Source organism: Mercenaria mercenaria, chromosome 5, assembly GCF_021730395.1.
Source record: "Mercenaria mercenaria strain notata chromosome 5, MADL_Memer_1, whole genome shotgun sequence".
Classification (NCBI taxonomy): domain Eukaryota; kingdom Metazoa; phylum Mollusca; class Bivalvia; order Venerida; family Veneridae; genus Mercenaria; species Mercenaria mercenaria.
In genome coordinates, this window is record NC_069365.1 from 48,317,217 (window position 1) to 48,331,814 (window position 14,598).

Consider the following 14,598-nt stretch of genomic DNA (forward strand, 5'->3'; position numbering starts at 1 on the left):
TGTAGTAATCTTCCCCCAGGGTGAGAAAACCGGATATTGCCAAATATAATATATGGGGCTGCTACACGGCAGATTAGGACTGTCGTTAAAGTCTACTTCAGTAACAATTAAAGCTTCACTCTGAAATCTATTTCAGTAGCTCTTTATTCATTTTATTCAATACAAAACTCGTATATTCATTTGTTACAATTTATTGCATATTGTCAGCCTTATTAACAGCAGATACAAAAGACATATAAATACTTATGATAACATGTCATAAGAAATCTTTTCTGATGGTGCTTAACTTCTGTTTTCACATTAAAAAGTCACAACACAAAAAAGTAAGTCTGTATGAAAAAACTAATAACAGCTTCGTTTTGATTAAGTCTGTTGACATGACGTAATGACATGTGCAGTGTTTCCCAAATACCTTCACGGTTGATTTATTCAAAGGGCTCTGTTTTCCGGAATTTTCAGTAAAGCAATGCTTTACTATCCACTCAGCGGTTTGCAGTTACTGGAAACAATAATTTTATATAAAATGTAACTATACGCTTACCTATTCAGAAGAAAACAACAGAAATATTCTATGATCGTTTCTACAATAGTGGTACCATTTTTGTTAAGTGTATGCACACAAAAGAGAAGGCTAGGACAGGTAACATATATTTTGCGACCCGTATCAGTCGGCTGATATTTCACGTGAAAATATAAAAGGTAATACAACTCGAATATTAAACATCATCATTCTAGTTGAACCGCGTCATGAGAAAACCAATATAGTGGCTTTGCGACCAGCATGGATCCAGACCAGCCTGCGCATCCGCGAAGTCTGGTCAGGATCCATGCTGTTCGCTAACAGTTTCTCTAATTGCAATAGAGCATGGATCCTGACCAGACTGTGCGGATGCTTTCTAATTGCAATATGCTTTGAAAGCGAACAGCATGGATCCTGACCAGACTGTGCGGATGCGCAGGCTGGTCTGGATCCATGCTGGTCGCAAAACCACTATGTTGGTTTTCTCCTTGTGCGACTCAGTTTATGTTTGTGTGAACAAGCGATTTCTGTGTTAAAATTACTGTTGCTTGTTAGATGTTTGTCAAGCATTATTAAGATGTTTCATCCTTTGTTCAACAATACTGGGACGCACACGTGACTTAAAAAGTGAATGTACAGTAAATTCCAGTAGAAATTCCATAAGGTACTTCATTACTGAGTCTTAACCTTTAGTCTGCTGGCGGCAAGTGAATTTATCTTTGCGATTAGTGCAGACCAAGATTAGCCTGCACATTCGTGCAATCTGATCATTGTCTGCACTGTTCGCTATTCAATCAGTATAATTTCAGAGAACACTTTAAATAATAAGTGGTACTGCCCAAATTGAATGATGGACCAATCCATTTTAGCAAGATAAAGTTTAATTCAACGTAAGCATATCAAACATATTTATTATAAATAAAAAGACGTACGTGATACAGAACTGAAGATTAATGCAGCCTATGTGTGTCCCTTTTTCTTGTAAATTAACTGTGATGTCGAATGCACCTCGAAGTTGAAACGGCAACCCGGGTAAAAATAACGGCACTCGCCCTATATTGTACTCCCCCTAGAAGATAAAACAAAAATATAATCGGATATCATTGAAAAATATTCATAAATAATCTCTTTTCACGAAATCAACATTGCATCTGATAGAACCATGATACGGCATTAAATAAACTAGCTTGGACAGTGTAAATTGTAGTTTACTTAACTAACAGCATTATTGATATTTATGAAGAATGTGTATTGATATAAAAGTTAAAGTTCTGTAAATACTTGCAACAGTACTTTTTGATACATAAAAGGAATTTAAAAACATGTAATTTAATAGTGATCTGGGTAAATCGAGTCATTTGTTAACGAATGTTAACGAAAAATAAAAATAAAATGCTTAAATGCATAGGTTTGCAGCAAAGTCCAACGACCATAGGTACATTTCCGACATGTTCAAAATTGTCTCAGCATTAATATGCAAGCGAAAGGTTAGTATACTGAATTATATTTTTCTGTAAACTCGGTAGAATCACGTCTAAAGTGGTAACTTTATCAGGAGAAATACTCACTAAACTAAAGCTGAAAATAAAACTTTCGTTGGAAAGGAATTAAATTTTTAAGTCAACAGCGATCAACAAATAATAGTGAATAAAGTTATTTTGCGAACTGATGAAAAAAGCAAAACAACGATAAGAGACAAGAGAATAAGATTCAGACCTTTAAGAATGGACAAGAGCAGTTATTGTGATACTTTTCCTTCATGAAATCTGGACATGTATTCCGCTTCATCAATGTTTTTAGTTTTTCACACAAATCGTTGTAATGACATTTATCCGCGCCGAGGATTTCGCACAATTCTGTGTAGCCTTTACTTGTCTTCAGTCTCAGATTTAGTTCAACCTAACAGAACATTAAGAAAAATATAATATTTTCAAGATAATAAACAATTTAACAGCTCTATAGAATTAATAAATAATCAAGGCCTTCGAGCGATTTACCGTCTGATTTACCACGGTTCAGAGTTCAGATGCGTAGGAAATACTGAAACATCTGAACGATGAACCGTGGTAAATTAGACGATAAATCACAAGAAGGCATTGAACATGCTCATTGAAATATTTTGATAAATATTATGCTGGACTTCATTTACCCGAGGAGTAATGTATCGGACGTCATGCGGCAATTTGACGTCATAAGTGACGTCATAATATTCCCTTACCGGTCCGCTCGTCAACCGTTGTTTATCGTAGAATATACAGAGCTTGATTTCCTTCTTTGTTTAACTGGAAATCAAAGCGAGTCATGTTAGAATGTCTGATATTAATTACCTACAGTACCTTTTACGCTTGGATTTTAGAAAATGCTATGAAATTGTTACTGATAAAAGCTATGCGTATTGCGAGTAAAGAGAAAGGTCCGCGCTATAAAACACAATGTTAATCAATTAGAGCAGTCATTATCGGCTGCTGACTAAAATATGTAATTTGAATATCACAGCTTTAGTATATGTTCTTTTTGCACTGTATCAAGTTTTATATTGATGTTATACATAATGTCTTTTCCGCTTGTTTACCTCTTTTTTATGTGTACAGGTTAAAATACACCGGTGAAGGCGAAGTGATACAGTTTTGACTTATCCAACGTTTTGTATGTTTAATCTTCATTTCTTATCCTTCTATCAGGAGCCGTACCTAAATATGGCTGGATGTAATTAGAAGAAAAACTTGGTAGAAATGTTACCTACTATGTAGAATTATCATTAACATTTATCTAGAAGCACACGAGTTATGGCCTTTAGTACTTCTATTGTGTATACTATATTACGATGTCACTTTACAAACCCAAGTTTTCGAATTCTGTTCTATACCTTCAGTTAGATATTGAAAAAGTGAATGAACTTTGCACATATACCTCCGAAGATTACTTCTAAACTGAGGAATATACATTGTAGTTGAACCGCGCCATGAGAAAACCAACATGGTGCATTTTTGACCAGCATGGATCCGGACAAGCCAGCGCATCCGCGCATTCTGGTCAGGATCTATGCTGTTCGCTAACACTTTCTCTAATTGCAAGGCTTTAAAAGCGAACAGCATGGATCCTGACCTGATTTCATTCACTAAAAAGGGTGTTAGAAACGATATATCCGGCTAAGTATTTTATTCTAATATTCTAGTACTTACCTCAACTCTACTATTATCTCCAATATCCTTTTCGATAACAAACGCTGCCCCAAGTACGATTAGCTCACCAAGTTGAACTGGATCGGGATGTAATTCAAGGGAGGTAACGTAGAAAGGTACAGCAGACCTGTTGCAGTTAGTGAAGTTAAAATTGGTCTGATTCCTGAACTTCTACAAACAAAGTATCCGTGTATGCAAATTATATCATAGAGTCAGGAATCGAACAATGTCTTGCAGCAATATAATCGTCTATTCTTATATCTAGACTGACGGATGACTCTACACTTGATATTTATTGCAAGATTCTGATGACGAGCAAATATGGATCTAAACAACTTCATAGTTTTAATAACTTTAAGAAAAAACATATTGTTTCGGCACAATGGGTTCTCAAGATTTAGAAAAAGACTGGATTATTTCAATGCGAGTATTGCATATCATTACAGGTCATCGGACAGGAATTGTTTCAAATTCATACTTTTATTTGATTTAAACTTATTTAAAAGCACGACAGCATGTATATTTACTACCTTTATACAAAGCTGCTTACCGTAATACCACATTTTAAACTTCGTGTGAATTCCTCATTATTATAAACTTTAGCGAAGTATCAATGACTTTTGTCGGATGTTTTGACACATTGACAATAAGTGAGGTCCGTCTTTGCGTTAAAGATATTTATGAGCCGCGCCATGAGAAAACCAACATAGTGCGTTTGCGACAAGTATGGATCCAGGCCTGCCTGCGATTCCGGTGGCGCAGGCTGGTCTGGATCCATGCTGGTCAGAAATGCACTATGTTGGTTTCTCGTGGCGCGGCTGATATAGACATGATCCTTTTCGAACATTGATTAAGCTAGTATGGTGATATTTTACATCACGAAGACTTTTTTATCTACAAAATATATAAACATGTCGGCATTTGGCGAACTGACCTTACTAGTGGAAAATAATTTATAAATTCAAGCAATATAAAAATTGCTCAGATAAAATCGGTTGAAAATACATTGAGTTAAAGCGGCATGCCTCTAGACCGTTCGACAACAAAAAAAAATATTTTTTTAGATATCTTGAAATAAATGCTATATTTCTTAAGAAGGCTTTAAAACTTAATTACTGACAAACTTTATGTTACGGAAACACACGAGAATTTGCTGTTTTTACTACTTTTTACGATGAAAATCGAAAAGCGTTTGTCACGCTTTTATTCCAAGCAAACTGTCTCGATTATAAATTTCTACATTTTGAAGTCATTATTCACTACTTCAGCTACAGCGTTATTGGTTGCGACGGCGGGAAAATGTCTTTATTGCCGCGGCGGTCTGGGGTTCGATTCTCGAAGCGGTCATCTTTATTTTCTTGATTTCGAATTTTTAAAATATTTTAGAAACAAATTCATAATTATTCTAATGTTCATAATATGACCAAAACTTCAGATTATTATTAGCCAAATCTGGAGGTATGATGCATTTAAGACCAGTTATGTCAGAACCTACTGGGAGCGGCATTTCAAGATCGCTGAATTTCAATTTCTTTATATTCTCCACTTATACGTGAAGATCACTCCAGACCTACCGGTTTGCGAAATGTGGATGACCCTATCCTTTGTACCCGCCCAAATAGTACATTTATACATATGACAGATCTTAGACACTGTACTTTATATATACTACAAGCTAAAATATGAGTATTGCAAAATCTTTGTTACTTGTAACAGCAAAAATGAATAGATAAAAATAGTTCTAATATACCTGAAATTCCAGTCTCTGCGTTGAAACATGAAGTAAAAACAATGAATATGTAACCAAAAGAACTAGAGTTGTAGCCGCCATTCCATAAAGTATATGTAAACCTTTACTAAAAGTAAAAAAGTAAGGTAGAGAACGAGCGAAACAGGAAATTAATTTGTTGTTAACAGCAATATATTTTGTAAAAGGAAGTAAACAAAATAGATCTCTTTTTTCATTTCAATATATGGGACAGAAAATTTACCTGCCGCTTGGTATAGACCTTAGCTGTTTATGAATTCTTCCTGTTTAACTGAACGTAAATTAACTGAACACAAACTACTTTACACAACACAGATTATTACATGCCTATTTGTAACTTCATCACAACAGAGCCTGAAACACTAATATTTTCATATTAACGTTCCCATTTGAGACGTTCTATTTTTTATTTTGTGTTAATGTCGAATGAAACTTAAAGATTTTAGTGTTGATTAATTTGATAAAAATAATTTGCTTTGAAACGAAAAATGAAATATAAAATACCGTTCTTTGGCGGAGTTATATTGTACTAAATTAAACATTTGCGCTGTAAGACCGTTGCATTTTATAGATTAGTAACTCCTAATGTTGACTGCATTTTGTCTTTTGAAATTTATACATAATTTATTTTAGGTCGATTGTGAAGGACGTTCTACAACGTATATTAATCACTCTCGACACATCATTCCTGATGGAATCCATCGCCACGAGGGTATGAGAGAAGAGGCCAGTTTCCCTTTTAATGCTGAGCGCCAAGCAATGGAGCTACTGGTACCATTTTTCACGTCTTTGGTATAACGCAGCCGGGGATCGGAACCACGACCTCCCGCACGCGAAGCGGACGCTCTACAACTAAGCTATCGAGGCGGTTGTCTTTTGTAAAGTCCTATGTTGGGACATATGTCTGTCTATTCAGCTTTATAAGGTAGCTGGCTGACCTATGAAATAAGTCCAGGAAGGGGAATCACTTCCGGATACTTCAAAGTTGATTTCTGATGCTATAGTCGCAAAACCGCAAAACGAGTACATTTTAGTATGTACTTGCAATAATGCCTGAATCCTAAATGTGAAAGTAAGTAAGTTTTTCGTTGATTTAATCATTTTTATCAAGTCTGTCATAAGCAGTTTTGACAATTTGTCTGCTATCGTAAACAAGTGAACATAATGTAATGCCGCTCTTGTGTTACAGATGTGACTTTCGTGTTTTGTTTATGTATTGTTATTGTAGGGTCATAGTCATGATGATTGATGCAGAAGATAATTGACAACTGAAAATATCACATTTAAAAGGACAACATAATTATTTTAAGAAAAAGATTTGCATTCAAGTATACATTTCTTTGAAATAGAGATGTACATCAGTGACAAAGACTGCATTCTAAACATTATGTTCTCGAGTATCTGTACGACTTCGTAAAAAGTCGCCCCGACTTTGTGTCAGTGTTGTTATATTTTCTGGTCCTTTGGGATCATCGATTTCAACCCATTTAGATTTGAAAATTGAATACTGCTTAAGCCAGTGCTAGATGGCGTGGGCAATGTTACTTTTCCATTACTGCTCTTGAAAACTGAGGCAAACTGAGTCTGCAATTTTCACTTTTTGCTTTGTTCTTGGTGACTCCGAGGGAATTAGTTTTCAGATTTTATTTACTTCACAACAGCGGGTGTTAAGGGTTTTGCGGCGGCCATAAAAAGTCGCCCCGACTTCATCTCAGTGTTGTTATATTTTCTGGTCCTTCGGGATCATTGATTTTAACTCATTCATATTTGAAGATTGAATACAGGTTAAGTTTGTGCTAGGGGGCGTGAGCAGTGTTGCATTTTCCATTACTGTTCATGAACAGACTCAATCAAACCGAGTCTGCAATTTTCACTTTTTGCTTTGTTCTCGGTGCTTCCGAGGGATCTACTTTTCAGATTTTATTTAACACAGTTGAGAGCTTGTATAAATATTTTGCAGAATAAACGCTTCTTCTTATGAAAAAAGACTGCCTAAACCCTGTTTTTTTACATAATATTTTCTGTAACAATCAGCTTAAAGCACCTTTTAATAACAATACACACATTTTAATCGTTTCCTTTTAGATATAGATGGTTTAAGGTAGTTCTGCACTTTTGGATCGAAATTTTTTCTACAATGTAGAATTTGATTAAACTCTGAGTTTTCAAAACTTCAGAATATATTAAGAAAATTCAGCAAATAAAAAAGATAGGGTCCTGTGCTTGATTTTTTGCTAGACTGATATGAAAAATTTGGATCTTACGTAATTTTTCATAATGGGAGTCTATGGGAAAATCGCAACTTTCATAACATTTTCGCGAATAGAAATTTTTCTAAAATGTAGATTTTAGTGAAACTTCTCACAAAGGTAAATAAACATATGGCCTATAATATGGTGAAATAAAATGTATAGGTCCGTGTGCTTACTTTTGAGATATTTGGCCATGACTAAAATGAAATGCCCATTTCAAGCTATATTTAAGACATTATTTTTAATCATTTAACGTGTCACATGTTTTCATATGATATTTTAACTTTAGAAAGATAGTAACAGTGCCATTTTAATCAATCAATTCACAGGTTCCCTTAATTCATAAACTGATTTAGAAATAGATTTCTTGAAGCAGCATCATAGTTTAGCTGTCAAATAAGCCTTTGCTCAAAAAAGTAAATAAAAATGCCCTATCTCTTGCACTACAATGGTGATTCTGTAAATAGTTCAAACATATTTTGTTAGCTGACAAGAGACCCATTTCAGTTCATATGTATTATGGGACCGTATATTGTTGTCGAGCCTACTGGCGGTGAGCTCGATATAGTCGTCACTTTGACGGGCGGATCGTTGTATGTGCGTGCGTCCGTCCGATGTTGTCCGGACCATAACTTTGACATGCATGGACCAATCTTGTTTTTATTTGGCATGAATGTTAAACTTAACGAGAAGGCGTGTCATGCGCAAACCCCATGTTCCTCTCTCAAAGGTCAAGGTTACAGTTGGAGGTCAAAGGTCAAATTGAAGTTTGTCCGAACCATAACTTTGACTTACATGTGTGTCATGCGCAAGAACCAGGTCCTTAGGTCTAAGGTCAAGGTCAAACTTAGAGGCCAAATGCCATACAAGAATGACATTGTCTGGAGCATGTCTTCTTCATGCTCAAGGGGATTTTAATGTAACTTGGCACATATGTTCAACTTTATGAGGCAACCTTGTTTCTGGAATTACTTCCCTTTGTTGTTACTATGCATAGCTTATATTGTAACTTTTGTATTACTGGCAGTCTGGAAAAATTGAGACCACTTTTCTGTGGTACAACATGCATGTTACATCCAATTGTTAGGTGCATTTTGACCTATCTCTACCTGATAAGAAGTTTTATGCGGACTTACATTATATAGATTTTTTTTTGTAATTGGTCAAAACATTCCATATGAAAATACAGGTGCTAGCCTAAATCAGTCCTGACACCGCCAAGTAGTATAATAAATGTTACAGTTTTTTTAGACAGCCGGCGGGCTCGACATTCTGCCCGTGGGCATTCAGAATGTATTTCTAGTTTTTCTTCTGCTAGATATGTCCTGTTTTTACTAATGAGCGGTATCATTAACACAAGTCGAAATTGTAACCTTCTATCAGGTGTTACCGCTTTTGAGAATAAGAATTTAAACAATGATTTGTCAGCACATGTTAACAATGCTAATGAGACATGCGCTACATGTCTCTTTTTTAATAAACAAAGACATATTTTGCTTACAGGAAATTTATTTGTGACTACACCAGTTATGTTATTTTACTTCCTTTTTCATTTTTACTTTATTTCAGAACGCTTTCTCTATTCCGATTGCACATACGTGCCATATAAACGTGAGATGTATCATAAGAAAGAGATTTAATTATATCATTATATTACATGGTATTTACAAAAAATAATACACAACATACATTCAATAAAAATGATCAAAAGCATGAGAGGAAATGAAACTGGAAACCAGTTGATAATGTCTTGTTAAGTTTCATTGACATTTATTAAATGTTTGGAACGCCATTTTCTTTATTTAACAAGTAAACCTCTTCGACGTTTCGGCACATCAGCTGTATAGTACTTGACCATACTTGGCGTGTAAGGTTAAAATATTGGTGGTACGCAGCTCCTTAATAAATAGATAATAACAACAACGTTATAACAAACATATTTTAAAATTTTTACTGAAATACATCTTAAACAACAAGATACTCTGTTTTTTTCTGCAAGATGAAAGTTTTGTGTGTTAGTCTTTTATCTTGTCAAAAATTTTAAACGGCATAGAACAAGTTAACACATTCTGTTAAAACGATAAAGAACAATAGGGCACATTTAGTTCTATTTTACCTAAGTAAAGAATGTATTGTCCGTAAGTATTGACCTGGCACTCATGAATATTCCGTATGTTTCCGTAAATTAATTTTCGGTGTACGAACCCAAACAATGATATAGCTATTGAAAAGCTAATTATATACCATCACGTAACATGTGCGGATATAGCTGTGCGGACAAAGCGTTTTGCCACTAATCTCAGGGTTGAGTGTTCGAGTCCTCTGTCTGACCAAATTATTTTTTTATGATTTTATCTGTAAAAGACGGAAACTTGTCACACTTATCATGTTTTATCAACGAAATACTCTACTATCGATTACCATTCTTCTACGTACAAAAAACCGTTCTACAAAATGTCGTTTAAAATCTTGAGGACCGGACAAGCATTCATTCATTCATTCATTCATTCATTCATTCAACGGACAATTCAAAGAACTGTTGTTAGCGATACAAAATGCAATGTGTCATAAAAATATATAATCATAGATACAAATACAAACACAAGGAATTATATTTTAAAAAATGGTTAGAAAAGAATTCGAACCCATGGTAATGTGTTTTCAAGTCGGAGAGCTTACCACTACACCACTGTGTCGTTGGTTCTCTAAGTTGATTATTTCGATAAATCTAGATATTTTCAGGACACGAATATCACGTGAAATAACGAAAACGCCCGAAAATATTGGCGAAGATTAATGAGTGCCAGGTCAATACTTACGGACAATACCTACATAGACAAACAAACGTTTCTTTTGAATACTATAAATCGAAAATAATCAAGTTGTGGTAACTATTTTGGCATGAAAATGGCCTGTACTTGGCGTACAATTGGCACCATGATATTATAAACTGCTTTAGAGTGGAACATGGAGGCACATGTGACGGATAACTACCACTGAACCAGTAATTAAGACGGGATTTTTGAACGTCTATCCTGTATTGTGATAAAGCCTCCTATGGTAAAAATTGTCTCGCCCCGAGATCAAACTGTCGACCACTCCCTGTATTAATGACCGTGTACTCTACCTAATACATTCACAGGTCCGTTGTAAAAAGAACATCATAAAAGGTTTGAAAAGTTTATTTTTTAACCTTTGGCAGTTCGTTTCCACGCTACTAAAGGAGCATTAAACCACTGTCATTATATATGTATAAAACAGGTGAATCAACTGTCACTTCTTTCATTGCTCATTGGCATGCAAATGGTGCAAATAGTGTATACAATTGAAATTACCCAATACAAAAGTGTGATTCTATACAGCCGAGATGTTTTCCTCGCTCTGATATTTTGATGGTAGTTTCGAATGACCCGTACAAATCAAATGGAAGTTTTTTCACGACAATTGGGAATTGTGTTAGATTGTATTGTCCCTGTAGATATAAATATCTTAATTTACACAAAATTGTCTGGCTAAATTACGCAATTTACTAGTATACTGTAGGTATCAAGTTGGTTTATATATATATATCTCAATACACAAGTTAGTTAAACAGCATTGTTTTGGATGGTAGATTGCATGTTGGGAAACAAATATCTCAATACACACAACACGATCCAGATAAATTGCGATTAATTTGTACTCTTAGTGCATACAACACTTTCTAGCTGAATTGCATTTACAAATACATCAATACACATAACACATTCTAGCTAAATTACATTGCAAATATCTTAATATACACAACATAGTTCAGCTATATTACAATGCTTTGATTAAGTACGTATGGTCGATATCGAAATGGTACCAGTTTACTCTCAACAAGATTCTTATTATGTCTTCTTCTAAGCATTGAAAAACTATCTATCAATGTTACAAACGGATAATTTGTCATCTCCACGCTAGTTTTGGTTTGTATAACGATTGAATTTTTACTAACATAAACCTTTCCACAAGTGCACTAATACAACTTTAAACCCTAATAAGAAAAAGGTGCGTTTCATTCATGATACCTGAGGTAAAGGACATGTACATTTGGCAACAGGACAGCGGTCTTTGTATTTGGCAATATGGTCGCATAAGTCGTTAGTGTGACAGAATTCTTCACCGACAAAATCACACAACTCAGTATAACCCAGAGGTGTTTTCAGTCTGATGCTCATTCCAATCTACAATCAAGATAAATGTGTCGGTAAATAGTTTAAGCATGCATTTTAATAAACATTGTAAAGTTTCTATTTATCAAATGTTCGAATTCTAGATTGTGACGGTAATATGTAAAATAACTTGAAAATAAGATATTAATATTGTGTGCAGGAAATATTTGCTTTAGCTACCGTTGCAACAGATCCATTTATAGTGTTTTATGGGTAATAGAAGATATTATGTTAACACAGTTGGGCCACGGTAACCTATGTTTATCACTTTTAAATATGTTATTGATATTTCTATTGTTTCCGTAAGTCTAATTTCCTTGTTGCAGAAACTTTGATTATATACATTTGAATTGTTCTGTAATAACAACAAAAATAAAAAAAAATAAACACACCATGCTCAGTTCTATACATACATATAACATTCTGAATGCTGCATTATTATGTTACTGTTAGAAGAGATAAAAAGTAACAAGTTTTCTTTAAACATTGTTACTTATATTTCTGCGTTTTAAGGTCGACTGAAAGTATGCAAACGAAAATGAAAATACTAACATTAAAGTGTTAAACTTGTAGCAGATAAGCACATAGTCATAATAAATTATATATAACAGTTCAAGGTTGTTACCTCAATTTTACTGTAGACGCCTATTTCTTTGTTAAGATATACTGAAACATTCACAAAGAGGAACCTTCCGAGTTGTATTGGGTGTGGAGACATTTCTATGGAATTGAGAACGATTGGAGCTTTTTTCTGGTCTGTTGTGTCACAATTACGTGCCATAAAAGGTTCGTCTTCACTAGCTCCGTAGAATTTCAGGACATTTTCAACCTTTGATTATAAAGGTAACATACGAAATAAACCTTGCACAGTTTATGAATATTTGCAACAATACAAGTATGAATCATCATTTAATAAAGGTCTACTCTTCAATAATATGTCTGTTGAGAAGTTATATTCTATCACAACGTAAGTATCAAGTTAGTAAAACTCAGTGTTTCGAGTTTTGGTTAAAATAAACACGAAACAAGTTTTCTTTAAATGTTTATTCGATTATCATTAGATTTCAGATGCATCTTCCTGTACTATTCTTATGTAAACGCGGAATGTTAAACTTACGGGGAGGCTGCGCTTTTGGAACGTGACATTCCTGTTTGATATTTATCCTTGTTGCGAATATTACAGTCAGAGAAAATTAGAAGTATCTGAATGCTTTGGTGTTAAAGGTATAAGTATGTGGGAGTGGATGTTGCTTGGGGCTGGAGGCGCTAATAACAAAATCTACCAAACTAATAAAATATCGTACCCTTCTTAAAGGAATCTAATTATATGTAACAAGCCTTTTTTGTTCTTTATTTTAATTTGAGTAAATTTCAAATGGCATCTATGAAATTTAAGTGGAAAATGTTATTAAATATTGCTTAATACAAAGACATGTAATTAACCACCTTTAACGTGAACATTAACACCAACGTAAAATTTGATTCGTTATTCCTGAAAACTGGAATTTTTGTAAAGTTTGCTGCATGACGAATTAAATAATATCGCCTTAAATGACATGTGAGCTGCTAAAAGTTAAGGCAGAAATGCAAAAATGCGACACAATAATCAAACGATAACTTACTGTTAAATCAACATTTCCGTTTGCATTCAATCGGCCGAAGCTAGCCAAGATAAAAAGCCATTGAACATTCATGTTGACCGAATAATACGTGGTAACATATTTAAACTAGCAATAGAAGGAAAATGACGAAAGCCCCCGTAGAATTAGACAAGGAAGTTAAAGGTATAGATGTAAATTAAATATAACGCATTGTTATTTAGTACAACACAGATACTATCATTTGTGTCATACTTGTAGCAAATTGTATTGCATTGTACTATGAAATGGATGGTAGTGATGATGATGATAAAGATTATGAATATGTTGATGATAGTGAACAGTTCATCCGAAATATTCTTATTAGTAGTGATTTGCATTAGAATGATCGGTACCAGTGATTCTACTCTGCTTATTGGTTTATTTATGCGGATGAATTGCATTGGACTGTACATTTTGCGCAATTCTTCATTCTGTTTTATTTTGGCTTAGCAAACGAAAAGGGAGATTTGTGTATCTTAGCCATATACAAGGAAGATATTTCATTAGTCCTTTTTTTAGTCTTTTTATAATGATTACGATTGGTCATATGATATAATTTCCTTCTTGTGAATCATGTGGCCATGCGGAAGTTTCATTTACAGGTAAACCGTTGAGAGTTTTTTTCCTGTACAAAATTGATTACAAATAAACAATGTCTTAAGTGATTTATCTTCCTATTCATTTCTTTCCGGCACATACAAATTATTATTTGCCTTAGATAAGTTCTCTTTTTGTTGTATTTATACCTTTCAATAAACAGAGATGATAATTGAATAGCAATGACCTGTTGTGGTAAATGTGCGTGTCTGACACAGTGGGAAAGTAATATTGTTCTGACGTAAATAATTACAGGTGTTCTTTAATCGAACTTCCAACACCAGTTTAAATTGTTTAAGGTATTAGATCACTAATAGAGAACCTCCTTTTTGAAGAGTTTTCAATTCCTACCATAAACCTACTTTTACTGGGGCGTAGGTTCAAGCCCTACTGGGACCATTTTTTCCCCTTATTTTCCTTTTTTCTAGTAAGTTTTTACTTCC

General features: G+C 34.3%; 2 protein-coding genes across 3 annotated transcripts; both read right to left on the bottom strand.

Moving 5' to 3' along the window:
• Nucleotides 1-175: 175 nt before the first annotated feature.
• On the bottom strand, nt 176-5,627 carry LOC123557125 (ganglioside GM2 activator-like). Of its 2 annotated transcripts, none has more exons than XM_045348397.2 (5): nt 5,453-5,627; nt 3,703-3,870; nt 2,237-2,419; nt 1,453-1,589; nt 176-499 (listed from the first exon to the last, which is right to left on the bottom strand). In XM_045348397.2, exons 1-5 carry the CDS (start codon nt 5,531-5,533, stop codon nt 475-477), a joined length of 594 nt encoding a protein of 197 aa, XP_045204332.2. In that variant the 5' UTR covers nt 5,534-5,627; the 3' UTR covers nt 176-474. The 2 variants fall into 2 exon arrangements, with proteins under 2 accessions (XP_045204332.2, XP_045204331.2); XM_045348396.2 differs by having other exon boundaries at nt 3,703-3,873; nt 5,453-5,626.
• Nucleotides 5,628-9,341: 3,714 nt separating this feature from the next.
• Nucleotides 9,342-13,732, bottom strand: LOC123557121 (ganglioside GM2 activator-like). Its single transcript, XM_045348391.2, has 5 exons — nt 13,541-13,732; nt 12,544-12,747; nt 11,775-11,930; nt 11,058-11,194; nt 9,342-9,620 (listed from the first exon to the last, which is right to left on the bottom strand). The coding sequence occupies exons 1-5, from the start codon at nt 13,610-13,612 to the stop codon at nt 9,596-9,598; spliced, it is 594 nt and encodes a 197-aa protein (XP_045204326.2). The 5' UTR covers nt 13,613-13,732; the 3' UTR covers nt 9,342-9,595.
• Nucleotides 13,733-14,598: the final 866 nt, after the last annotated feature.